General features: G+C 59.2%; 1 protein-coding gene across 1 annotated transcript; it reads right to left on the bottom strand.

Annotated features, from left to right (window-relative positions):
• Positions 1–3,745: 3,745 nt before the first annotated feature.
• Positions 3,746–24,751, bottom strand: MCM2 (minichromosome maintenance complex component 2). Its single transcript, XM_039248647.1, has 16 exons — positions 24,692–24,751; positions 23,573–23,802; positions 19,292–19,467; positions 18,913–19,173; positions 17,969–18,188; positions 17,598–17,805; positions 15,652–15,786; positions 15,198–15,389; positions 10,199–10,292; positions 8,715–8,965; positions 8,500–8,626; positions 7,303–7,415; positions 6,297–6,545; positions 5,432–5,614; positions 4,861–5,016; positions 3,746–4,487 (listed from the first exon to the last, which is right to left on the bottom strand). Exons 1-16 carry the CDS (start codon positions 24,695–24,697, stop codon positions 4,377–4,379), a joined length of 2,712 nt encoding a protein of 903 aa, XP_039104578.1. The 5' UTR covers positions 24,698–24,751; the 3' UTR covers positions 3,746–4,376.
• Positions 24,752–25,438: the final 687 nt, after the last annotated feature.

Genomic DNA, 25,438 nt, shown 5'->3' with positions numbered 1-25,438 from the left:
GGGGGGAGGGACTGGGTACTGTTAACAGGCATGGGTGTCCAAAAGTGACTTTGACGATGGTTATACAACTTGAAGTGTTAAAACCATTGGATTCTACATTTTAAAATCACATGGTATACGGGGCGCCTGGGTGGCTTAGTCGGTTGAGCGTCCGACTTTCGCTTAGGTCATGATCTCGCGGTTCGTGGGTTCGAGCCCCACGTCGGGCTCTGTGCTGACTGCCAGCTCAGAGCCTGGAGCCTGTTTCAGTCTGTGACTCCCTCTCTCTCTGACCCTCCCCTGCTCACGCTGTCTCTCTCTTTCCTAGAAATAAATAAAAATATTAAAAAAAAAAATAATAAAATCACATGGTATGTAAATTCTACCCCAATAAACCCGTTACTTTAAAAAACACACACACACAAGAACATAGAAGCATACGTTTCATAGAATTTTTTTTTTTGTTTAAGAATTTTTTAAGTTTATTTACTTATTTTGGGGGCAGGGAGAGACAGAGAGGAAGAGAGAGTCGATCCCAAGCAGGCTCTGCGCGGTCGGCACAGAGCCCATCATGGGGCTCACTCCCACGAACGGAACCGTGAGACCATGACCTGAGCTGATCAAGAGTCAGCTGTTTAATCGACGGAGCCACCCGGGCGCCCCCTGCCTTTCGTATGATCTGTAACACACACCCGTAAACGGTACATCGCATCAGTACACTTTTACATTTTACATATGGGATCGCACCCTCCGGCATTTTATTTTTTCACCCAGTTATCTTTCCAATGAATCCATCAGCCAATTCCCATGCACGAATACCAACTTGCATCGCCCAGTTCTGGACTGCGTAAACACGAAAGGAAAAGCGTGCCCTTGACCCTACACGCCTTGCCTGCTGCCCCCCTGCAGAGCGGAGCTTCTCAACGCTTTTCTAGAAACACAACTTCCATCTCCTTCCCACTAACGGCCCCTTTCTTCTACGAACAAGCACACCAAACCCGCTCCTCAAGGTCACCACCAGCCTCTGCGTGGCCACAAAAACCCCATTTCCACTTAAGATGCACACGTGAAACGATTCCCCACCATCTCTAAGCCGTGAGGTGTTACGGCGGATGGCATCTAATCGTTCTAAATGTTGGCGTGCATGTCTTAGCAGCACACGCAATAATGGTGATTTTTATAATAGACATCTCGGATGCAGTGAAACTTGGTGACGGTGGACAGGCCTGTCATTTTACCCTAACCTATAGCTACGCTGGCCCCAAGCGACCTCAACCCTCTTGAACCCCTCCCTTCCGGCTTCCACCGGAGTCTCCTTGGGCGCACATTTCTGCTGGGCCCCGTGCCCCACGGTGACAGCTGTCAGATGATTACAGCTCCTGCCGCGATGTCCCCCAGCAGTCCAGGCTCAAATCTGCCCGCCAAGTTCAGTCACTTGGGATGTTCACAACGCGTTTCTCGCCAACATCCCCACAGTGAAGCTCCTGGTCCCCCACTATTTCTCAGGCTAGAAGCTCAGGCATCATCCACGCTTTTTCATGGCAGCAGAGCCTTCCACTCAACTACCTCTGCCTTTCTCCCCGTAGGAGCCGCCAGTGGCCAGGAGCCCCGTGTGAGCGCTCCTGCTTGCCGCCCCTCGCGGGTTGGCCACTGCGGCCAGACTCGAGCCCTCATTAGGCTTGTGTGGTACTGTCCTGAACACGTTCTATATGTTCTAGAAATACACAGTATAGCACAGTGACTATACTTAACAGTGCTGTCTTTTAAATTTAATTATTGTTGGGGCGCCTGGGTGGCTTAATCAGTTAAGCGTCTGACTTTCACGTAGGTCATGATCTCGCGGTTCGTGGGTTCGGGCCCCGCGTCGGGCTCTGTGCTGACTGCCAGCTCGGAGCCTGGAGCCTGTTTCAGTCTGTGACTCCCTCTCTCTCTGACCCTCCCCTGCTCACGCTGTCTCTCTCTCTCTCCTAAAAATAAAAACTAAAAACATTAAAAAAATAAATAAATAAATTTAATTATTGCTGAGAGTAAAAAAAGAGATCTTACAATTTCTCATTGGAAGAAAAAATAATTTTTGCAGCCATGTGGGATGGAGGTTAACCTTACTTATTGTGATCGCTTCTGCAATATGTGCACGTATCAAATCATTAGGCTGCACGTCTGAAAGGCATAGAATGTGGTACGTCAACTAGATCTCAATGAAAAGAACTTAGGTCTCTAACCTCGGTTTCTACAGAACAAAACGACGGAGAGCATATATATTTTATCTTCTTCCCCAGCTGCCGGTCAGAGCTAACATCTTCATCATTTCCTAAGTGAGAGGAGGAAAGGAGCATCTTTTGTTCTAATATTCAGGTTTTATCTCAGTTCGCGAAGCTCCGAGTAAGAAAGGTAAAAAGAATGCCTTTACTTTGTCCCAATGAGCTTTCAACTCTACCAGCGGTGAAGGAGGGGGCTTCTGGAAAAGCCTCGAAGGAGGGGGCCTGGTGGACACGGGAACCGTGTGATCAGCGGGTTGGAAGGAGCAGCCCCAGCCCCTGACCTTGAGAGGGGCTGGAGGTCAAGCTAATAATTTAACCATTATGCCAGTGTAATAAGGTCTCCATAAAAACCCCGAACTGAAGGGGCTGGGAGATCTGGGTTGGTGAAGAGGAACACACTCACTTGCCAGGGACGTGGGGCACCCCGAACTCCACGGGGACAGAAGCTCCCCCGCTCAGGGCTCTTTGGGACCTCACCCCGTGTGTGTATTCTCTCTCCATCTGACGGTTCACCTGTGGCCTGCAGTATGTCCTCTGTAATCAGCTGGTCGCAGTACGTAAGCCGCTGCCCCGGGTTCCGGGAGCTGTTACAGGACATTATCGAACCCAAGGAGGGGGTCAAGGGAAGCCGGGACACGCAGCCAAGTTGGATGGAAGAGTAGGAGATCTGGGGACCCATGATGTGCAGGCGGTCAGGGGCGGGCGCGGCCCTGTGGGACTGAGCTCTTCCCTTGTAGGGTCCGCGCGCCGGTCCCGGGTGGCGTCAGAGCGGCCTTACGACGTAGGACACCCAGTGTAGGACCGCCGTGAATCCACTGGGGCGAAGGACCCTCCCACCTAGTGTCAGAAGCGTTCTCTGCGTCAAGAAAAAGCTTTCCTCTCAGCCTGCAAGCCCAGGGCCTGGGTCCCTCCGGCTCCGCCGCTAAAGACCTCACCTTGTACGAGGCACTTTCTCACCCCTCTCCTCCCGTTCGGGTCTGCGCAACTTGACTGCTTCCTCGGGGATGACCGCACCCCTTCTCAGACTCTCCAGGATTTGTGGAAGGAACCGAGTGAGGGAATCCAACACACTAGGTTCATCAAACGTCTGCAGGGCTTTCGTAGGAAGGCCCATCTTGGAGGTTTCCAGAAAGGAACATTTGGATGAGAGAGAAGATGGAAGGGAGGCATTTCTGCTAAATCTCGGGTAAAAAACGCTAAGAATCACAGGTGTCCACCCACCCCAAGGGGAGCGGGTCAGAGCGGGGCACTTTCAAGGGCCCCCATCCCCCTGTAGACAAGTCTATGATTCTCGTGGATTCTACAAAAGCCAGAGACAGCAACGGCCACCCAAAGTCCCCAGGGTGAGCCGCCCCGTGGCTGCTGTTTGCACATCCACAAAGAAGACAGCTCTCACGGCCAGATCTGCCTCCCCTGAACAGCAAAACCGGAAGGTGGGAAAGGCCTTCGAGGGGCATGCAGGAGAGCCTGCCTTACGAAACCAAGACAGAACTCAGACCGGCAGCTACCAGGATTTAAATTTTATTTCATTTTATTAAAAAAGAAAACCACAGAAACAAACACTAAAAGTACAACAGGAGGTTGGGGAAGTGCCTGTTGGAGAAAATGGGTTAACACGGCAGTGAGGACAGTCGGCCCGGCTGGGCCAGAGCAATCCCTGCGGCCGCTACGGAGGCCACGGGCCGTGCGCCCTCCTGCCCACACATCTCTACTCCCAGAAGCCCGGAGAAAGCCTGCAGGGCAGATTTCAGAAAAACACTACGAATACCTTGAACTTGCTCTTCAGCCAAAGTGGCAGAGGCATCCAGCAACAGCTGTCACAGGCTCAGTCACCTGGGACAGGCCACGGTACCCCGGCAACGAGCAACTGATCCACGGAGCACCGTGGACACAAATGTCCTGTCGCCGGTGGGCCATCAAGCGGCTGCGAGAGGAACGCGGCGAAGCGCGCCTCCCGGGACGGTGCGAGCAGCAGACGGTGGAGCCCGGCCCGAGCCCAGGAGACGGGGTGCTGCTGGGCGGGTGAGCTGCGGGGGCCGGCACGCCCAGAGGCCCCGGCGGCTTGGTCCAGGCGCCCAAGGCCGTGTGCGGTCAGCCTTCCCGGCCGGCATCCCAGCTCCTGCGCCGGCCCCGGGCTCAGAACTGCTGGAGGATCACTTTCCGTTTCAGGTCGTGGCTGAACCTGTTCATCCGGAAGAGCTCGCTGTCGTAAAAGGCTGACAAGTTGTGGATGTTGATCTGCCGGGCCTGGAAAGTGGGGAGGGCGACGTGTGCCATGAGCACAATCCGGGTCGATTCAGCACAGCCTTCGGTGCCAGGCCCGATCCCCATCCGGGGTGGGGGTGGAGGGGCGGCCACGGTGAGCGGAGCAGAGGCCCCGGGGCCGGAGTCTGGGACCAGACACAGGGCTTGGAGTCTTAGCTCTGCCGATGGCCTGGAGTGGGGACCAGCCCTCGGTCACTGGCTGCCCTGTGCAGCCCCGTAAGGTGTGCCCGCAGGCCAGTCACCTCGCGCCCACACAGTAAGGGGCTCCCACCCGCGGCCCGCCTGCTTGACGACAGCACGAGGACTTTGGGCCCCCAAAGCGGGCCGCCAGCCCCCCCGGGAGGCAGCCCCATACCTTGTCCACCAGGTCCTTCTCGGGCACCTCGATCGTGTCCTGCTGGGCCCCAAAGCGGTTGCGCTGGTAGGTGACCTGCTCGGCCACGAGCTGCTTCAGTATGAAGAGCAGCAGCTCGTTGTTGTCTCGCCGGAAAGACAGGTAGCGCGCGAACGTCTGCGGGAACAGCGGGAGGCTGACGCTACCCTCCCTCCAGGCCCAGCTGCCCGCTCCCCACCCCGCCACCACCCTCCCCCCCCAGACCCAGCTGCCCGCTCCCCACCCCCGCCACCACCCCCCCCCCCAGACCCAGCTGCCCGCTCCCCACCCCCGCCACCACCCTCCCCTCCAGGCCCAAGCTGCCCCAGGGTGCCCGCTCCCCACCCCCGCCACCAACCTCCCCCCAGGCCCAGCTGCCCAGGGTGCCCGCTCCCCACCCCCGCCACCCTCCTGTGCGACCTGCCAGAGCAGCCGGGAAGGACACCAAAGCTCTGCTCTGGGCCAGAGCCTCAGGGTACCCACCGTGGCCCCTGTGAGAAGCAGCCCCGCCTCCCCAGCCAGGTCCCCACAGCCCCGCCGCAGCCCCGCCCACCTTCCTCATGCTGCGCATGACGCTGAACTTCTGCGTGTCGATGAAGCTCTCCAGCATCACCCGGATGGCCATGCTAACGTCATCCTCGATCACGTAGTCGCGCAGGTGGATGCGCGCGTGGGCCTCTGCCATGCGAATCATGGACTCGATGTGCCGCACGGTGATGGGGATGCTGCCTGTCGCCTGGAGGGGGTGTAACGGACAGGGGACAGAGACAAGAGGGATGGAAAAGCGGCCTGGCTCGCGGCTCCTACGGCAGAAGCGCTCGGCGAAGCCACCAGGTGCACTCGCGCCTCTGGGAGCGTGCCAGGGGCCCAAGGATGCTGGTGGCCCGCCACTGCCCCACCTGCACCTTCCTCCCACCACTCACGCGTGCCCCCCGCCCGCGGTGTTCCTGGCCAGCTGTACCGGCTTTTCTCAGGCGGCTGCGTGCTGCCCGTGCAACGCGCCAGAGGACAGTCGTTCCCACACAACTAAGCTCAGTGCTCGCCAAAGACCCGACCGAGAAGTAAAAGGGGAAGAAACGCAGCAGCTGCCGCCTCGACGAGGTAGGTGAGCCCTGCCCGTCCACAGGGGCTCTGCGTTCCGGCGGCCTCGAAACTCCGCTCGGCCACGGAAGACCGTGTGCTCGTTTGGGGGAGACTCACACCAAGTCGGCACAGAACCCAGCCAGGGGCCAGCACTCGAGAGTCCCCCCACCCTCCCAACCGCACAGACAGACGGAGCTCACGGCTACGGTGCCTGCAGACCGCTTCTCACAGGCAGGCCAGCTCTCGCGCTTGTGACTGTCCCTGCGCGACTAAGGAAGCTTCCACCACGTTTCCCCCCCGCAACCCCCCCCCCAAGCGCAACCCTGGGCGCTCACCATGGACTCTTTCCTCAGGTCGCTGTACATCTGGGCCACCTTGTCCTGGTCCATCTGGTTGAGCTTCGGGTGCACCCGCTCCTTGGCGTAGATGATGTACTTCTTCAGGACGTCCTGGGGCAGAGGCTCCACGCCGAACGTGTTGGGCATGGCGGGCCCCCGGGCGCCAGCGCCGCCCAGCTCCCCCTCCTTGTTGCCGGGGTGGTGCCTGATATGGCTGCCCACCACGAAACGGGCCAGCATCTCGTCCTGTGACGAGACGGGAGACGACAGGTGACCTGGGGCAAGTGGGCTCAGCAGACACGAAAGCCGCTTGGGGCCGGAGAACGACCTTCCCAGACGCCCTCCTAGGTGCCCTACGTGCCGGGCGGCTGGGGTGTGAAGGTGACCAGAGCTCACGGAGCCCGCCTCCTAGTGAGGGGAGAGGGGCCGGACAGTCCCCAGAACAACCAGAGAGCAACATGCGTGGGACAGGCCCGAGGAGACTCGCCCAGCGGAGGCTGCCAGAGCGCCTCAGCCGTGCAGCAACCTAGGAAGAGCATTCCAGAACCGAGCTTGCTGACAACACGAGGCCTGGCGTCCATAGTGCAGGGAAGAGAGCGCTGTGGGTGGGGTGGACGAGGCACAGAGCACGAGGAGGAGACGGGCCCACAGGAGGCCTCACGGGCAGCGGATTCTCTGCTGGTGCCACCAGAAGCTGCCGGCGGGTTAAGAAAAGGCACAACCTGTCCACCTCACACTTTCAGGAGATGCGCCGGCTCCTGCCTTCCATCTCAGAGCAGAAGCCAAGAGACCAACCACCAGACGCAGCCGTACTTGGGGTCAGAGCAAGAGAAGCTGGGAGAAGCGGGCGGGGCAGGCCGTGGGCACAGGCCAGCGAAGCAAAGAACCCGACACGCCGGTCCGAACGGTGCCCCTCTCCCCGCACCTGGTACAACACGGGCTCTGGCTCGCACTCCAGACCCCTGCACCCTCTGCACGGGGCCTGGGACACGGCATCGCGTACCTGGACAGGGTCCACGGTGTCCCTCACCACACACAGGATGTCGAAGCGGGAAATGATGGGCTCCGTGAGGTCCACGTTTTCCGAGAAGGTGAGCGAGGGGTCATAGCGGCCTCCTGTAACACAGAGGCACCTCTCCATCAGGGCTCATGCCCCCCGGGTCTGCTCTCGTCCTGAGCAGAGAGCTCTTGCCAACCCCAGTTGGTTCAGTGACGGAACAGAACGACGACCCTGGAAGACGATGAATATGCCGTACCTGTGTCTGTCGGACACTCTTTCTTTTTAAAAAAAAATTTTTTTTATGTTTATTTAATTTTGAGAGACAGAAAGAGACAGAGCACAAGTGGAAGAGGACCAGAGACAGAATGAGACACAGAATCTGGAACAGCCTCCAGGCTCTGAGCTAGCTGTCAGCACAGAGCCCAACGCAGGGCTTGAACTCACAAACCATGAGATTGTGACCTGAGCCGAAGCCCGACGTCCAAACGACTGAGCCCCCAGGCGCCCCTCTGTTGGGCATTCCTGACGAGTCGCCGCCCGCCCCCCCCCCCCCGCCCCGAGCACTGGCCTGACGCCGTCTTGTCATCGAGTGTGTAACCCACTCCCAGACTGGGGGGCGGGGTGCCTGGGCTCTCACCCACGTGCTGGCTGACACCAACAATTAGCTTGACCCCAACTGAGACACTGCCCTGGACTCATCTTTTTTTTTTTTTTTTTTTTTTAAGATTTTTACTTATTTCTAGGAGAGAGAGAGAAAGACAATGTGAGCAGGGGAGGGTCAGAGAGAGAGGGAGTCACCGACTGAAACAGGCTCCAGGCTCTGAGCTGGCAGTCAGCACAGAGCCTGACGTGGGGCTCGAACCCACGAACCGCGAGATCATGACCTACGCGAAAGTCGGACGCTTAACCGACTAAGCCACCCAGGCGCCCCTGGACTCATCTTCTAAGGAAAACGTCCAAAACTGGTTCTGAGGACACGGCTCAGCAAAAAACCCCAAGTCCTGCTTCCACCCCACCCCCCACCCCCCAGCAAGACCCACAGAAGAAAGGAAGGTTTTCTGGTTCCTTCCTTGCTCAGACCCCGGGCTGGCCGAGAGAGGCTGCAGGCTCCTCCTTCCCAAGGCAGGGCCCCTCCGGGTCACACACTCCCCCCGCCCCAGGGCAGAGCCCTGACCCCCATGGCCAGCATGCCTGGCCTACCTATGGGGTTGGCCGCAGCAATGACAGTGCAGCGCGCCTGCAGCGAGGTGACGATGCCGGCCTTGGAGATCGAGATGCTCTGCTGCTCCATGGCCTCGTGGATGCTGGTCCGGTCCTGGTCGTTCATCTGCGGGAAGTGCAGGCACGTGACACCTCGCGCCCACCGCCTTCCCCCGCTCACTCCCCTGCTCGGAGCCACGCGGCCCGGGACCCACCTTGTCAAATTCATCGATGAGGCACACCCCTCGGTCAGCCAGAACCAGGGCTCCCGCCTCCAAGGTCCACTCCCTGCTGACAGGGTGCCGCTGGACGTACGCCGTGAGGCCCACGGCCGAAGCCCCCTGGCCGGTGGTGAAGATGGCGCGGCTGGACACCTTCTCCACGTACTTGAGGAACTGAGACTTGGCCGTGCCGGGGTCTCCACACAGGAGCACGTTGATGTCCCCTCGCACCTTGTGCTTTCCCCCTGGAGGAGACGGGGACGCGGGTGGGGACGTAAGAGAGGGCAGGGGAGCGGGACGTCACTGCATGACCGCTCATCTCTCGGCCTGCCTCAACGAAGCACATTCTTTTAGGAGGGACGGGACGCCCCAGGGCCGCAGCCCCGCCTGAGCACCGAGCCCAGGGTAATGGGTGCACAGGGACGCCTGTGTAGAGCAGCTGTCCGGCCACGTGAGCGAGTGGAAGCATCCCGAACACTGTCCACCTGGGATAGCTGTGTATGCGAGGCCGGAGGGGCCGCGACAGCCACCCATGGCAACAACCGGCTCAGCACGCACCAACGCACACAGATGCCCGGGACCCACTGCCGGGCGGGAAAGGGAAGCGAGTGCCGTACGCAGTCGTACGTAGTCGCTGACGCACAGCCTCGGGGGGCACTAGGCTGCTACGCAGACACGTGTACGCACGCCACGCACTTCTGGTTTTCTGCATAAGCGCAGGTGCGAGTCTACGTGAACGCCCACACAAAGGTGTCAGGGCACACGCCACCCTCAGCAGCAGAGGGCATGCCCACAGGGGACTGGCTTAGAAACAGGGCGCTGGGGTGGCTGTCGGTTGAGGGTCTGGCTCTTGGTTCCGTGGGTTTTGAGCCCTGAGTTGGGCTGGGCTCTGCACGGACCCTGCGGAGCCTGTGTGGGATTCTCTCTCTGCCCCTCCTCTGCGCACGCGCTCTCTCTCTCTCTCTCTCTCTCAAAATAAACTTAAAGAAAGAAAGAAACCTGGTCAGCAATGACTAACCGTTCTATAACCTCTAACAATTTAAGAAAACGATATCGATACATATTCACGTATCATTATTACTTCTTAAACACACTTATTTTTGAAAAAGAATATGTACGTGTGCACAAGGGAGGGGCAGCAAGCGGGGGAGACAGAGAATCCGAAGCAGACTCTGCGCAAACAGCACAGAGCCCAACGCGGGACTCAAACCCACGAACCACGAGGTCGTGACCTGAGCCGAAGCCGGGCGCTTAACTGACTGAGCCGCCCAGGTGCCCGTCCTGTGTTATTTTTATAGTTAAAACCATGCAAAGGCCACAGCCACGGACTAGGATCCCCGCACAACGACCAAGCCACACACGGTCTGGCCATCTGTTAACAGGTGCTTCCCCCCCAGGCGCCCAGCCTCTAAAGGCAGAGCCCTGCTCGGTCTGATACCCACTGGGCCCGCCCCTGCGGGCACCTACGCGCCGCTCACCTGGGTTTTTGGGCTCCCCTCCGAACAGAGCCAGTGCCAGGCCTCTCTTGATGTCTTCATGCCCATAGACGGAAGGGGCAATACTGGCGAAGATCTGCAAGCGAGGGGAAGAGCCGATGAGCGGCGCCTGCGCTCTGCGTCTGGCCGAGCCGGCACACTCGGCGGGTCCCCCGCGTGCTCCGGCCGCAGGGGACAGGGACGCCTCCAGCCCCGAATGTCCACACACTGGTGCCTGGGGGGCTCAGTCAGCTGAGACTGCAACTCTCGATCTGGCTCAGGTCACGATCCCGGGGGAGCAGCGGGGGACGCTCGAGCCCCGGGTCACGCTCTGTGCTGAGCACGGACCTGCTTACCCCTCCCCCTGCCCTCTCCCCAATGTGCGCGCACAGCGCTAACAAAGCCACGTAACCCACGGCGAGACGAGACAACGTGAAATGAAGAGGACACCAGAGACACGAGGCCACATGCTGCCAGCAGGAAGCCGTGCCCACGGCCACCTGCCGCCTGCGCCAGGGCTCGGCCACAGCACGTCCTTCCCTGCTCACGCGTCAGGCCAAGGAGGCGGGCGGCGCAGCACGCCCCAGGGGCAGAGGCGGCGCCGCAAACCCTGGGGGACACCCGCCCCCCGCGCTGGGCTGACCCAGCTGTACCCCCGCCCCCCCCGAAGAGCAGCTCCCTCTGGACTCGCTGCAAGTGTGACGGGCGGAGAAATCCAACCCGCAGAGCCGGGGCGGGCGGCCGGCACTCATCCCACGGACGGCTGCTTCCTGCTGCTGCTGGAGGGGGGGGGGGGGGGGGGGGGGGGGGGGGGGGCGCGCGTGACCAGCAGGCCCTCCTGGAAAGAGGGTCTGCCGGGACCACAGGCGCGGTGCCAGAAGCGCCTCCTGTGGGGACTTTATGTGAGAAGTTAGGAGCAGAAGTCACTTCCACACGGACGCTCTTGCTGGTCGTCTCCGGGCCCTAACGTTCCCCGCAGGACTCAGTCCAAGGGGAGGACGTACGCCGTCACCCGGGGAGCAGCGGCCCAGGCCCGGGGCCTGCGCGAGGCTGACATCTCGAAGCGCCGTCTCCCGCTGAGAGAAAACGGCACACCCCACGGCGCTGGCTGGAGACACGGCAGCGTCTTGTGAGGGAAGGAGGAAAGCCACCAGGCAGAACTGGGGTGACACGGACAGGCCCCGGCAGCCAACACGACAGGGATCCTCTCTGGCCACTAGAAGGACACGCTGGGCATCACCGGGAGCCCCAAGGCCTTGAGACCCGTTAATCTGTAACGACACTCGGTGGTGGCCCCGGGAGGGGACCGTTCCTCACTCTGAAAACCGGTAAACACAGGGAAGGAATGGCTCTCGTGCTCTCCCTGCTGGACCTCTCCCCAGGGCTCCTCCACTAACAACAGACAGAAGTCTCTCCACACAGAAGCATCCCAGAAAATAAACGAAGGAGGATCTGGAACTGGAAGACCATCATTTTGCAGCCCCCATCGGACGCATGGCTCTCGCCGAGCACGGTCAGTGGCTGCTGACATCACAGAGACAAGGCCCGTGTCCCCGGGGGAACGCGGCCTCTGATGCAGTCTTGCCGCGGCCCCCACCCAAAAAGGAGGAAAAAACCCACGTCAACCCGGAGGCTGGTTAGGCCTGCGCAGCTCAGTGACATTCACAGAAAGCAGGCGGCCCAGGAGGGTGTTCAACAGGGACGCGATCGGCAACACCAGACTGCGGAAAACTCAACAGGCAGACGGCCCAGGTCTCCCACGAAAAAAACTGCAAGAGGGCACCTGGGTGGCTCCGCTGGTTAAGCAGCGTCTGACCAGCTCAGGTCATGGTCTCGTGGTTCTTGAGTTTGAGTCCCACACGGGCCTCTCTGCTGTCAGCCCAGGGTCTGCTTCGTATCCTGTCCCCCGCCCCCCCCCCCCCGTCCTTCCCTCAGTGGTTCTCTCTCTCTCTCTCAAGTAAGTAAAACCTTAATACTTGGCAGCACAGAACCACGAGTTGGTTTCTGAAGCGTGGGGAGGGCTGTTCCAGGTCCGCGGCTGCGGATGCTGCGCCGGAAACCGGCCTCACAGTTATGAGGGGAGCGAGTGCGAGCAGTGAAGCCACAGGGCTGCCACGACTCCAGCCACCGGTGGGGCCGGGGGAACGACACGCAGGGTTCACAGTACCGCTCCACGCCTACATCCGGAAGCTTGTGTGGTGAAGTTTTCATTAACAGCCGGGTCAGGACTTCTGCCTGGGCCCCCGCAGAACTCACCAGAAGCAAGTATGCACACAGGCGCCCTCCCCAGCTGCAGTAACGTAGGGAGAAGGCGCAGAGAGCCGCCCCTGGAGCTCAGGCTCAGACCAGACTGGCAGATGTGGGTCCCAGCTCTGCCATTAGCAGCGACGCAGCGGGCAGGCTTATTTAACCCGGGCCTCAATTTATCCATCAATAAAACAGGTACACACGACCCTCCCACTATAGGCTTGTTGTTGCTACGTGGAAATTACCTAGTGAAGCAGGGGTTCGTGCTTGGTATGCCTGATTCTCCCGGGACACCCTCGCCCGTGCGGGCAATGTCAGGAGACCGCGCGCATGGATGTCTCATCCTCCTGTATGGCTCGAGGCTGTGCCAAGGCTGCCTGTCCCCCACCTCTCTTCACCCAGGGCTGTTCCCGCAGCAAGCGCCCCTGCACAGATGAGGTAATGTCTCCCTGCAGCCCCAGGAGCAGCGGGCCCCTCTTCCTGCCTGCGATGCACCAGGGCCTGGGCTCCACTTCCCGCCTGCAAAAGGCGCCTGCTGCATCCAAACGGGCCCCCCCACAGACCAGGGGGAGGGAAGCAACCACACTAACGCCCACGCCGCCCTGTCGCCGACCCCGCTGGTCTGAGAGAGTGATGGGCAACCTTCACGGCCGGCAAGAAGGGTAAAACTAAGCCCAGATCTGCCGAGGAACAACACACCTCATCAAATATTCCATTCAGCCCTCGTGATCCTCAGGCCTCCGTGTCACAAAGGAGACAGACCAAGGCTCTGTCTCCAAAAGCTCAGGCAACTGTCTGCTCCTAAGTGACAGACGCAGGACCTGAGCCCAGACTCAGAGGAGCCTGAAGCTCAGGCTCTTAGATCTCAGCAGGCGCTGCTCCCGTCCGCCCACGCCACCGAGCGAGGACGAGCCCCCACCCGCACAGCCACGGCAAGACGCGCCAAGCCTACGTCCCGACGGTCCCTCGTGCTTTCCACACGCCCGGCCACGCTTCGTACAAGTAGTTTAACTTTCATGCAGACGCGCGGTAACAGCCGCCCGCGCACAGCTACGTGAACTCGGAACCACTCCACCCGCATCTCGTCCTTACAGATGCGAGCGGCCCATCTGGCCGCACCAAGTGTTAGGCCGAAATCCAGGCCTGACGAGTCCGGCTTCAGACTGATGCTCGTTAGTTCTTCCAAATCTAAGAGTGAGGCACGATGCACATCCCCCGCTGTGTAGGGAGAGATATCTATCAGGCCGGGGCCCACAAATTCCCAAGCCCCGGGAAGGCAAGCTGGGGTTTGCAAACTCGAGTCACTGAGGCTGCCGAGGACAGAGGGGTGGCCGGGGCGGACAGCAGGGAGCGTGCCCCGTCCGCAGGCGCCCCTCCGCTCCGCCAATCACTGCTGGGCGGGAACCGGACCTCGCACTGACAGACGCCTGGATGGCCACACACCCGGCTTACAGACTTTTAGGCGAAATCTCTTGGATTCCTAAGGACAGTCACACCTTCAGAAATGGAAGCCAACCAAAAAGAAAAGGAAACACGGAGCCCCCTACCAACCGAACAAAACTTGTGGCCCACAGGCTACCAACCGGCAGAGCCTTGGCTTCAAGGGTTCAAATGAGCCCCGTCGGCCTTCCTTCCAGTTTGTTCCCCGAAACTGCCGGGTATGGTCTGTCTCTGAGCAAGTTCTCGGTGACAACGTCTGCCCTGACAGTGGGCGACAGGCGGGGCCGGCGCAGGCCAGCCCGACCCGGGACCGTCCGCTCTCCCTTTCCCCACGGGGCTCCAAAGGAGGCCCTATGGACATGGGCCGCCAGCAGGGAGGGTCCGGTCTCCGGACCGAGAGAACCTGGCTCGGACACTCACGAGGGGTGTGACACGCCCACTGGGAGAGAGCGAAGTTTTCTCTCGGAAGAGGAGGAAGCTGTCTTCCCATGGCGCTGTTTTGTGAGAGCCTCCTGTCTACCATTTTCTTTCCTGTTATCGGGGCCCCTGATTAACTACGAGCCCCGTGAGGGCAAGGACGGGGCCTGATTTGCCTCCAAGATGCTAGAAGGCGGCCATGCAAGGCATTCGAGGACTGCGCGTGCTCCCAGAATGAGGTTCCTATCCTCCGAGGCCGGGAAAGCACCGGCCCCCTGATGGTGCCCCATCTTAGTGGCCCGGGGGGAGGTGACAGAGGTGAGCTGCTACACGTGGCCCCACCCTCAAGACAAGGGTCCCGTTGGTTAAAGAAGCCGAATGGAAGCTGTGCTGAACCAAGGGTCTGCGCCTCAGGAGAAGAGAAGGAGTAAAATGAGGGCTGAGCTGTTCTGCATCCAACACAGAACAGAAGATCCAACGCGGAACAGAAGAGGGAAGGGAAAAAAGACGGACAACAGCTGTGAGCTTGAGTACCCTTCACGCCCCGGGAGCCGAGCGACACGCGCCCCCAGCTCCCCAACATTCTGTGATGACATCCGCAATCAGAACAAAGAAAACCCCAAAACCACGTTGGGGTAGTGCCCTCCCTAGAGAAGGCAGCGAGGCGATGAGGCTGGGGGGGGGCCTGTCCCAGCCCTGAGCCCCAGCTCCGTGCACCCCGCGGCCCCCTCCCCCCGGGCCCATCCCACGCGGCTGGGGCTCCAGGCCCCCCGTCAAGGCAAGTTTACCAAACTGACGCTGGGAAGGGAAGGAACGAGGAAGGGAGCCCAGGGCCCAGGCATCAAGACCGTGGCTCTGGGGCAGCAGGTCCCCGCCTCCCGCCCCGCCTTCCACCTGCCTTCTCCCCGATCTGCTCATCCTTGGAGAGGCTGGTGATCATCTTCACGTCCTCGTCCGTCAGCTCCCCCACGGCGACCTTGTCGTCCTTCTTGGCCACGTGGTTGGCTAGGATGACGGTGGCAAACACGGGGAAGCCGTTGGCTGTGTTGAGTGAGCCGTCGTAGTTGTTGTGGTAGATGCCGGTCAGCTCCTGGGAGGGGGAGACGAGCCAGAGGGCCGGCCGGCGTCAGGCGGGGGGGGACCTCCGCACGGCCCCCGTCGCCCCCAAATCCTCCGCACCAGGCACCAGGGCCAGTAGCCCAGGAGGCGAGGGCGAACTGCTCCATCCCGCGCTGCATCCCGCCAGTCCTCTACGAGCGCGGGGGCTCCCCCTCCCGGCCACGGAGGCGCAGCCCTCTGGGCACAGGAACGGCCGCACCGGTGTCCCCCAGGGCCTGCCGCGGGCCACCTACGATCTCGTCCCCAGGCCTGCAGCTGTCCACCAGGTCGGCGAGCAGGACCGCGTCCTTGGAGCGCGGCAGCCGGCCGGCCGCCACCTTGCCGGGGCTCTCCTGGATTCGGATGCGCTGGTAGTTCTGGTAGACGGTCTGTGTGGCACAAAGAGCAGGTCGCGGGGGCCTGTCTCTGCACGGCTGACCCCGCACGCCTCCAAACACTGACTCATTACGCCGCCCGACCTTGGCCAGGGCCCCACGAGGATGGAGAACAGACAGGAGTCTTGTTCCTGTCAACCCGCTAGGAAACGGAGAGCCAAAGACGGCAGGGAAGCCTACGTCAGTGACCATCGCGTGAGTGACGGTCCCCACTCCTGCCCCTGTGGATGCCTCCTCACCGCCCGCCAGTCAAGCACCTGCTACATGTCGTGCAGCCCAGGCCCCTGCGCACATGGACGCTGGAACGAGGCTGCCTCGGTTCAACTCTTAGCTCCACGGCTTAGGCCGTGACCTCTTGGGCAAGTGACGTCCCCTCTCTAGGCGTTCTCTGCAGAACAGCGATGCTAACGCTCTAAGTCACCCTCGGGGTGAGGGTTAAGTCACGTCACACGTCAAAAACACACCAATGCCAAACAAGAGAGTGAGCTCTGCTCAGCATCAGCTCTACTGCCAAACGTCACGTGCCAATGTGCTGTGCGCTCTAACATCTGTTACTTCACTGTCTAAAAAACAGGCCACAAAATACAGCCGTTAAAAGCAGACACTCTAGGGGCCCCTGGGTGGCTCATTCAGTGAAACATCCGACTTCAGCTCGTCATGATCTCACAGTTCATGGGTTTAAGCCCCGCGTCAGGCTCTGTGCTGACAGCTCAGAGCCTGGAGCTACTTCAGATTCTGTGTCTCTCTCTCTCTTTGCCCCTCCCCAAATCATGCACTGTCTCTCAAAAAAAACAATAAATGTCAAAAGAAAATTAAGGGGCGCCTGGGTGGCTCAGTCGGTTGAATGTCTGACTTTGGCTCAAGTCATGATCTCCCAGCTCGTGACGGTGACTTCACTGCTGTCGGCACAGAGCCCACTTTGGATCCTGTCCTCCCCCCCACTCTGCCCCTTCCCTGCTGGTGCTCTCGGTCTCAAAAATAAACAAACATTAAAGAAAACAAAAAAGGAGAATGAGCTAGCAGGCAGGGGAAGACCCTGGGCAAAGGTGAGGGCTCAGCAGACACACAGCCTTGCAGGTCCACCTCCCCAAGGTCAGGGGCACCTGAACATTTGAGCAAGTCTGTTTCTGTCTGGGGTCGGCCACGAGCATAAGCTCTCAGGCGTTTCCTGGTGAGGAGGCCCCGGCCAGGGCGCTTCTCGGAAGCGCAGAGCGGTTAGCAGCCCACCCTTATGGCAGCGAGGCGGTAAGGGGACCTGGGCGCCCCCCCAGGTACTGTGAGGACCCCCACTCTACGAAGTCATTCAAGTACAAAGACAAACAGCCCAGAGACGTGGAGCAGGGCCTGCTGAACACGGCACAGCAGGGTCAGAAGCAGCTACCACCCAGAGGCCCCTGACGAGAGGCTGTCCTCTGGGCAGGTCCCAGGAACGTCACGGGGAGCCAGCCCCATGTGGGTGAGGGACGGGAAAGCAGGTGCTTGCTAAGGATGCAGCCACACAAGAAGCAAGCCCGGTTTTGCCAGATCTTCTCACTTTTTAAAAGAAAGCCATCGACTTTGATGTTCTAAATAGAGTTGTCTGTTTAAAATACGGGCTCGAAAATAAGTAAATAAATAAAAATAAAAAATAAGAAAACAAAACGAGACAAAAAGAATACTGGCTCGAACTCTCATAAAACACCACACGGGCCACACTAAACAAGCTCGCCACACAGGTCTGGTTCGCCTCTGGGTGTGGCCGCTACGCGCTTCCATCCGCACAGACAGGAGGTGTGGCCACCGATGGGCACGGGACGGTCTCTCACCTCCTCCATGTTGACTTCGAAGGGGCCCGCGGACTGGCACTCGGGGCAGGAGCCCGGCTTCACCTCCTGGTTCTGGGACTGACAGAAGGGCCCCAGCACAAAGCTGCACTTGTTGCAGCTGTACTTGACCATGCTGAGCTGGGGCAGGACGCCGGTGCAGCTGGTCACCACCCCGCTGGTGCGGATCAGCTGGTTGAGGTGCAGCTGCCTGCGGAGGCGCGAGTGGGTCAGGGCCCGGCGGCCACACACCGACCCGTGCCTTCCAGGGGTCACGGCCGTACGTCAGCTGGACGCATCAGACCGGGGCCGTCCCGCCGCGCGCCAGTGCCAGGGCTCTCCCCTCGGCCGGAGCCCGCCCACCCCCGGCTCACCGCAGCGAGCGCAGTTCCTCGACGAGCGGCAGGTGGGAGATGCGCACGTGGATGTGGCTGGCGATGCGGTCGTACTTCGGGTACATGGCCAGCACCACCTCCAGGGCGGCCTCGTCGAAGATCTGCAGCAGCTCGGCGGGGGCCTCGGGCAGGAAGTAGGCCAGGACGTGCTCCCGCGCCGCCAGGTCCTCGTAGTTCACCACCAGGCTCTCGCGGTTCTCTGGGGGCGGGACAGGGACGGAGCACCGAGCTCAGCCGCGGACGCGGGCCTGGCCCCCCAGACCCCTGACTTGGGGCCGGCGACCCCACCCCGGCTTCTAAGCCTGCCCTGCGTCAGCTACGTGACTCAGGCCAGTGACCCATCTGAGCCTCGGCTTCCCGTCTGCAAAATGCGCCGCCACAAGGCACCGTGTGAGACCACGTCAAGCGAAATCACACGCACAGGGTGCCCTTTACATGGGGGCTGCACGCTCAAAACGCCTAACAGGACCACGAAGGGGACCCATGAGTCAACGGCGTCAAAAACAAGACACAAGGGAGCGGGTGGACGGCAGGGGACCGAGATCCGCGTGCCTCCTCTTACACGTGATTCCAGCCACGCGGAAATGTGCCACTTCCTGCCCGAAGTAGTAATCCAGACTTTTACCTGAAACCCGCCACGTGTTAAACACGTCGAAAAACACGTCTGGGGTCCAGCTGTTGTCCCCGGACAGGCAGCGCACGTCCGAGTGCAGACGCACGACGCATTTTGCACTGAAAGATGGGTACCTGCAGCCTCAGCCGGCAGCTCCTGTCCAGCTGCGGGCAGGTCGCTCCGCGTTCCCTGCACTTCCCGCCACTACGAAACGTGCGGCCACGGGCCCGAGCCCACGGCCGTGTGCAGCAGGCGCCCGCAGGGCGGACGGAGGGAGCGGACAGGCAGCGGGGACGCCCGGAGGCCGCACCTTTGCACATGTCGCTGATGCGCTCCTTGAAGACGTTGTGGCCGTGGCCGTCCACGTGGGTGCGCAGGAAGTTCTTAAAGCGGTGGTGGATCTCCAGGCGCGGGCCGGCCATGCTCACCCACTCACGCACAGAGTGGCCCTTGAGGTCCTCCAGGTTCTCGATGCTCTCGATCATGTCCTCCTCCTCCTCGCCCTCCTCCGTGGCGCGCTCCGCCTGGCGGCGCTTCCGCGACGGGCGCTCCTCGTCGTCCTCGTCGCTGTCTGGGGGCCCAAGGGGCGCCCTCCGGTGAGGCCCTCCCCAGAACTCTCTTCCCAGCTCCCCCGAGGCTCTGGAAGCCAGGACCAGCCCCGTGCCCGAGGCGGAGACCTCGCAACCTACCGTACAGGAGCCCACGGCGCATGCGGCCCAGGCCCCGGCCCGCCTCGCGGTCCCGCTGCCGCATGGCCCGCTCCGCCGCCTCCCTCTGGCTGGCCGTCAGCTCCTCCACATCCTCGTCATCCAGGGCCAGTCCCTCGGCCTCGTAGGCATCCAGCTCCGGGATGGCTCGATAGTCCCTGAGGGCGGCCCGGGATGCAGCCTGTCAGTTACCAAGACAAAACCCAAAGCCCCCCCCGCCGCCTCACCCCGCACCGGAACCGGGCCCGCCCCGGGAGACTCTGGGCAGGCCACAGAGTCCCGGCCTGTGTATACGAGTAGGTTTCAGTCTTCAAAAGGAAAGCTACACACAGGTAAATCTCGAGGCCGACAGGCCCAGTGAAGGCGGCCAGTCACCGCAGGACAAACCTGCAGGACTGGGTTTGGAAGGATGGAGACGTGGCGGAGCTGGTGGCGGACGTGACCGCACCACGGCGAGTGTGCCGGCTAGTGAACTGAACACTTTTGTTTTTTGAACTGGACACTTAAAGAGGGTAGATTTCGCGTTAAGTGTGTTTTACCACAATAAAAAAAAAGGGCGGGGGGGGGGATCTCCAGACAGCTTTGAACATCCAGGAAGAATCGGGAATTGGAGGGACCCCAAAACCTTCAGGCAGCCAACCTCAGCCTTCCCCACTCCCCACCGCCAGGGCAGAAACGTTTCCCACACCCTCCCCCTCCCCCCAAAAAAATGCGGCCTCAAGCCCCTGGACATCCTGGGAAGGTGTGTCCCCCCCCCCCCCCCCCCCCCCGTTATATCAGGCCTCTCTGAAACGCCCACATACTGGCTCACCCATCTCAGCTACTCTAAGATCTTCAAGGATGCATTTGCCAAGGTCACCTTTCAGATATTTGAAGGGGGAATGTTCCCTGAACAAAGGACCCACCGACAAAGAGTGAGGCACGCTTTCCTCCCTACAGTTCTGAGAGGTGGACATCATTACTCCAGCTCAAAGATGAGGAAATAAGATGATGGCAGTGAGAGGGCTTTCGCCGAGAGTCACTCAGCAGAGATGGGTGTCAAAATACATCCAATCTCAGCAGGCTTGTTCTCTGATAGCATACTGTCCCCCGCCCCCAAGAGAATCTTCTAGAATTCTCCCTTTTTTCAAAATGGTGATTGGAGGAACTGCCCCCTCTCCTTTTTTTTTTTTTTTTTTTTTTTTTGCAGTAAACTCAGAATAGGTAATCCCACACTGCTGGTGCCAGAAACACATCCCAGAGCCAGGGATGTTTCTCGGCTGATCCATTTCCAAAAATTTTTTTAAATCTTAGTGTTTATTTTTTTTAATTTTTTTTAAATTTATTTCTGAGAGAGGAGAGACAGCATGAGCAGGAGGGGAGGGTCAGAGAGAGAGAGGAAGACACAGAATCTGAAACAGGCTCCAGGCTCTGAGATAGCTGTCAGCACAGAGCCCAATGTGGGGCTTGAACCCACAAACCGCGAGATCATGACCTGAGCTTAACCGACTGAGCCGCCCAGGCACCGCCATTTCCGAATTCTTAAATGTTTTCAGTTAAATGGTATTTGTCTAGTTCTTTGAGAATTTTAAGTCACGCGAGATGTCCTCTGTCCTCCGTGAAATTCTAATTGGTCCACAAAAAAATTAAGGAACTGAACTGAATCAAAATTAAAAGCTTTTGTGCCTCAAAGACACCATTAAGAAAAAAAGCCAGATTGAGAAGAAGAAATTTGCAAATTACGTATCTGAAAAAGGACCTGTATCCGGAATAAATTGAAAGCTCTTACAACCTGATAATAAAAAGTCAAGGGCTCTAATCATAAAATGGGCAGAGGATTTGAATAGACGTTTCTCCAAAGACAAATAAATGGCCAATAAGCACATAAGATGACATTCCACATCATTAATCATCACAGAATTGCAAGTCAAAACCCCAATGACGTACCACGTCATACCCATCAGGATGGCTATTACCCAAAACGAAAAAATATCAGGTGGGGGCAGGAAATGCAGAAACTAAAACCCTCTTACCCGCCTTGTAGGAATGTAAAACGGTGGAGCTGCGTTGGAAAAGTCTAGCAGTTCCTCAAGACGCTAATAACCACATGGCATGAAAACAGACACGTAGATCAACGGCAGAGAACAGAAAACCCAAAAACAGATGCACAACTATACAGTCGACCAATCTTTGACAAAGCAGGGAAGACTGTCTAATGGGGAAAAAGACTGCCTTAGGGCCCCTGGGTGGCTCAGATGGTTGAGCATCTAACTCTTGATTTCAGCTCAGGTCACAATCTCACGGTTCATAGGTTTGAGCCCCGCGTGGGGCTCTGGGCCGGCCGTGCAGAGCCTGCTTGGGATTCTCTTTCCCGGTCTCTGCCCCTTCCCCGCTCCTGGGCGTGCACTCTCTCAAAGTAAACAAACAAACTTTAAAAAAAAAAAAAAAAAGACAGTCTCTTCAACAAATAGTGTTGGGGAAACGGGGCAGCAAAATGCAGAAGAATGAAAGCGGGCCACTTTCTTACACCCTATAGAAAAATAAATTCCAAATGGACAAAAGACCTACATGGGAGAATAAACCATCAAAATCCTAAGAGAACACAGGCAGCAACCTCTCTGACCCTGGCTGGAGCAAGGGAGACAAAAGCAAACGTGAACTATCGGGACCTCATGGAGATAAAGCCCGTGGGCGCCGTGAAGGAAACCGTCAGCAAAACTGAAAGGCGGCCTGCAGAGCGGGAGAAGAGATTTACAGACCACGTGTCTGAGAAAAGGCCGGTATCCCGAATCCATAAAGATCTTCTCAAACTCAATACCCCAAAACCAAATAATTCAGTTAAGAAATGGGCCGAAGGCATCCAGATGGCCAACAGACACGTGAAAAGATACTCAATGTCCCTCATCATCAGGGAAATACCGATCAGCACCACACTGAGATACCACCTCACAACAGCTAACGCTAACACAAGAAACAACAGGTGTTGGCGAGGATACAGAGAAAGGGGAACCTTCTTACACTGTTGGTGGGAATGCAAACTGGTGCGGCCGCTCTGGAGAACAGTACGGAGCTTTCTTAAATGGTCAAAAATAGATCTACCCCAGATCCAGCAATTGTACTACGAGGTATTTACCCAGGAGACACAAGAATATCCAAGGGGTACATGCACCCCGATGTTCACAGCACTATCAACAATAACCACACTATACAAAGAGCCCAAATGTCCACTGACTAATGAATAAAAACGTGGGGGGGGGTATATGGACTATTACTCAGCCGTCAAAAAGAGCGAAATCCTGCCATCTGCTACAACGTGGATGGAACTATATTACGCTAAGTAAAATCAGCCAGAGAAAGGGAAGCCCTGTGGGATTTCACTCACACGCGGAGTTTAAGAAACAAAAACAGGTGAATGCATGGGAAGGGGATTTTATAAAAAGAGAAGGAAGCAAACCATAAGAGACTCGGAAGGTTCGAGAACTGAGGGCTGACAGAGGGGAGGGAATGGGGGGATGGGCTAAACGGGTGATGGGTATTACGGGGGGCACTTGTGGGGACGAGCTCTGGGTATTGTGTGCGAGTGACGAATCCCTGAATTCTACTCCCGAAACCAATATCGCATTGCATGTTAACTAACTAGAATTAAATTAAAAAAAAAAAAAAAAAATTGACCACAAAGTTACCATGTGAGCCAGCAACTCATCCCCAGATACACGCCAAAGAGAATGGAAAACGTACGTTCCCATAAAATTTCAGGGTGTCTGTCCAAAGATTGCCAACTCCCTCTGCTGTGTGACGTACAGTGACTGTACTGTCGGCCTCACCATCTAGGGTATTGATGCTCAAAGCAGAGAGCCGAAAGGTCCCGAAAGGTCCCGAGAGCCCCCAAAGTCCGTCCCGCGGTGGCTCGCAAAGGGCACTCTCCATGGACTGTAGGATGGCCCGCACAGCCCTCTCCAACACAGCGCACTCGGAACCCCTGACTCCGAGTAAAAGAAGGTCCCAAAGTAGAGTGTCCGGGCATTCACGCAATTCTACTACTGGTACACTTACACCAAATCCTGCTGGTAAATCCGGGTACGGAGCCCGAGAAGCCTAACCCGGCTCCATGAACCTGTGGCTCCTTGAACCTGTCTGTCTCCCACTAGACCCTGACTCGAGGTGCCCTCCCAGACAAGCATACTGATTCACCTGCTACCCCCGCTCCCAAAGCAACGCCCCTTGGGCACACGACAGGCTCTCCGCAAAACTACCCGCGGAGTGCCTGGTCTTGAGCGACAATACCTCTCCATGCCATCTCCAATGAGCTCCTCTCCATCTTCTTCCTCTTCATCCAGGGGTCCCTCTGTACCCAGAAGTCCCTCAGACTCATCCTCGAAAGGGGGAAGGTCCCGACCAGGGCTGGAGGTCAGGGCATCTGTGCGACGGGAGCTGCGCCCAGGGCTGGAAGTGAGAGGGTCATGTCGCGGCCGCCGGGCGGGGCTGGAGGCCACCGTGTAGGACTCAGAGGATTCCTGCGATGGAGGACCGAGAAGGTGAGGGCTGACTTAGCTTGCTGTAAGGGCAGCCCTCTCCACCTGTGCGTCTGTCCCCCCCCTTCTCCCCTTGGAACTCCAAACCCCATCCAGCCTCAGGACTTTGCCCTCGATGTCCCCTCGGCCTGGAAGGCTGTCCTGTGAGCTGAGCCAACAGGAACCAGCCCAAGCATCACTCCCTCAAACACGGCGGCCACTTCACCGCCTTCTCCAGGACAAGTCGCTAAGGGTACCTCATTTATCTACGTACCTGTGTGTCTATTCCCCCAGCATTCCTCTCCTGTAAGCACCCCTTCCCCCCATTAAAGCACCCACAAGATGCAAGCCACTGCGCCAGGGAACCGAATACAAAAGTGGACTAAAACACAAGCAATCTGGAAACTTCCAGATTGCTGGAGAGAAGACAGAAAAGAAGATCCGTGGACAGAAAATACCACAATACGTGCGCGAAGACGCGGGACCCTGGCTGTCCCGCGCACATCCGCCGCCAGGCACACAGAGGGTGCCCCGGGGAGGGGGGGGGGCACTCAGCCCGGGTTAAGGAATCCCGAGCTCCTGGCTTGGTGCGGGGCCAGCGGGCTTTGCAAGCCCCGCAAGAGACGAGTACCGGGGAGAGGTCGGCTCCAGACCAGGGCCCGGGGCCCCAACCGCACCCGGAGGCCCCACCCCGGCGGGACCCGGCGCGGCGACAGAGCCTGGGGGCCAGAGGCGCGCAGCCGGCCCCCCGCCCGCTCCCGGCGCGCCCGCACCGCCCGCGCCCCTGGCCCCCCACGCGCACGCGCCGGCTCGCGGGGACCACCCGCCGCCCCCGGGCCCGCGCCCTCCCGCACGGCAGACGCGCAGCCCGCGGCCGGGCCCCCGCGCTCACCGCCATCGCCGCGCCACGCTCCCCGCCGCTGCTCCGGCAACAACAAGTTTTCGCGCGAAAACCGGCTCACGTGACCCGCCCGAGCCCGGGAAGCGTCTGAAGGAACACGGCGTCGTGACGTCGGCCTCTACTGCGTGCGCGGGGGGCGGGCCGGAGGGGAGGCCCCGCCCACGCCCCCGAGGCCCCGCCCACGCCCCCGAGGCCGCTCGCCAGCCGCGTCTTCCCGCTTCCGTTCTAGGCGCTTCGACCAGCAAAGACGTGGGAGCTGGAGCTGCGGGTGGGGGGTAACGGGGACCAGCGCCCCCTGCTGCCTGCGTGACCTTGGGCCCCCGTGGACGTTTTACAGATGGGGCAGCCGAGGCTCAGAGCCCTGATTCCTGAGGTCTTACGCGCAGGGAGTCTGTCTCAGACTGAAATCTTCAAGCCCCAGGTTGTGGGAGGCCACGTCCGATGTTGTAGCAGGACTTATGTGACAGGAGTTACTGTGACTGAGGGAAGCAAAGAGGCGCAGACGGTCCAGACACAAGGAGCGTCAGCTGTAACTGCAGAGAGCACGCGCAGCGGGGGTCTTCACCCATTTCTGTAGTTTTGGCCAAACAGCTTGGGATGCCCGATGCCCGGGAAAGGAGAAGCCCTCAGGCTGCCCCTGGGTGGTGGTGGGTCGAACCAAATTGGTGACCTCGGCTGCTGTCCTTTCTCCAGGTACAGGCAGCGCGAGCCAGGGCAGGGCGCCCCGGGTGAGCATGG

Source organism: Hyaena hyaena, unplaced genomic scaffold, assembly GCF_003009895.1.
Source record: "Hyaena hyaena isolate Hyena2069 unplaced genomic scaffold, ASM300989v1 scaffold_316, whole genome shotgun sequence".
Taxonomy (NCBI): Eukaryota; Metazoa; Chordata; class Mammalia; order Carnivora; family Hyaenidae; genus Hyaena; species Hyaena hyaena.
The sequence above is the reverse complement of the archived record's forward strand: the minus strand, read 5'-3'. Positions and strand labels throughout refer to the sequence as shown.

Bases quoted from the DNA above. Each gene is read 5' to 3' on its own strand.
- MCM2 (XM_039248647.1), bottom strand. The intron at 17,806-17,968 runs GTGAGCCGGGGG...GCGCCTCCGCAG, and splicing joins GAGGAACTGCGCTCGCTGCG to GCAGCTGCACCTCAACCAGC. The intron at 8,966-10,198 runs GTGAGCGGCGCG...CGTCTCCTCCAG, and splicing joins AGGGGAGCCCAAAAACCCAG to GGGGAAAGCACAAGGTGCGA.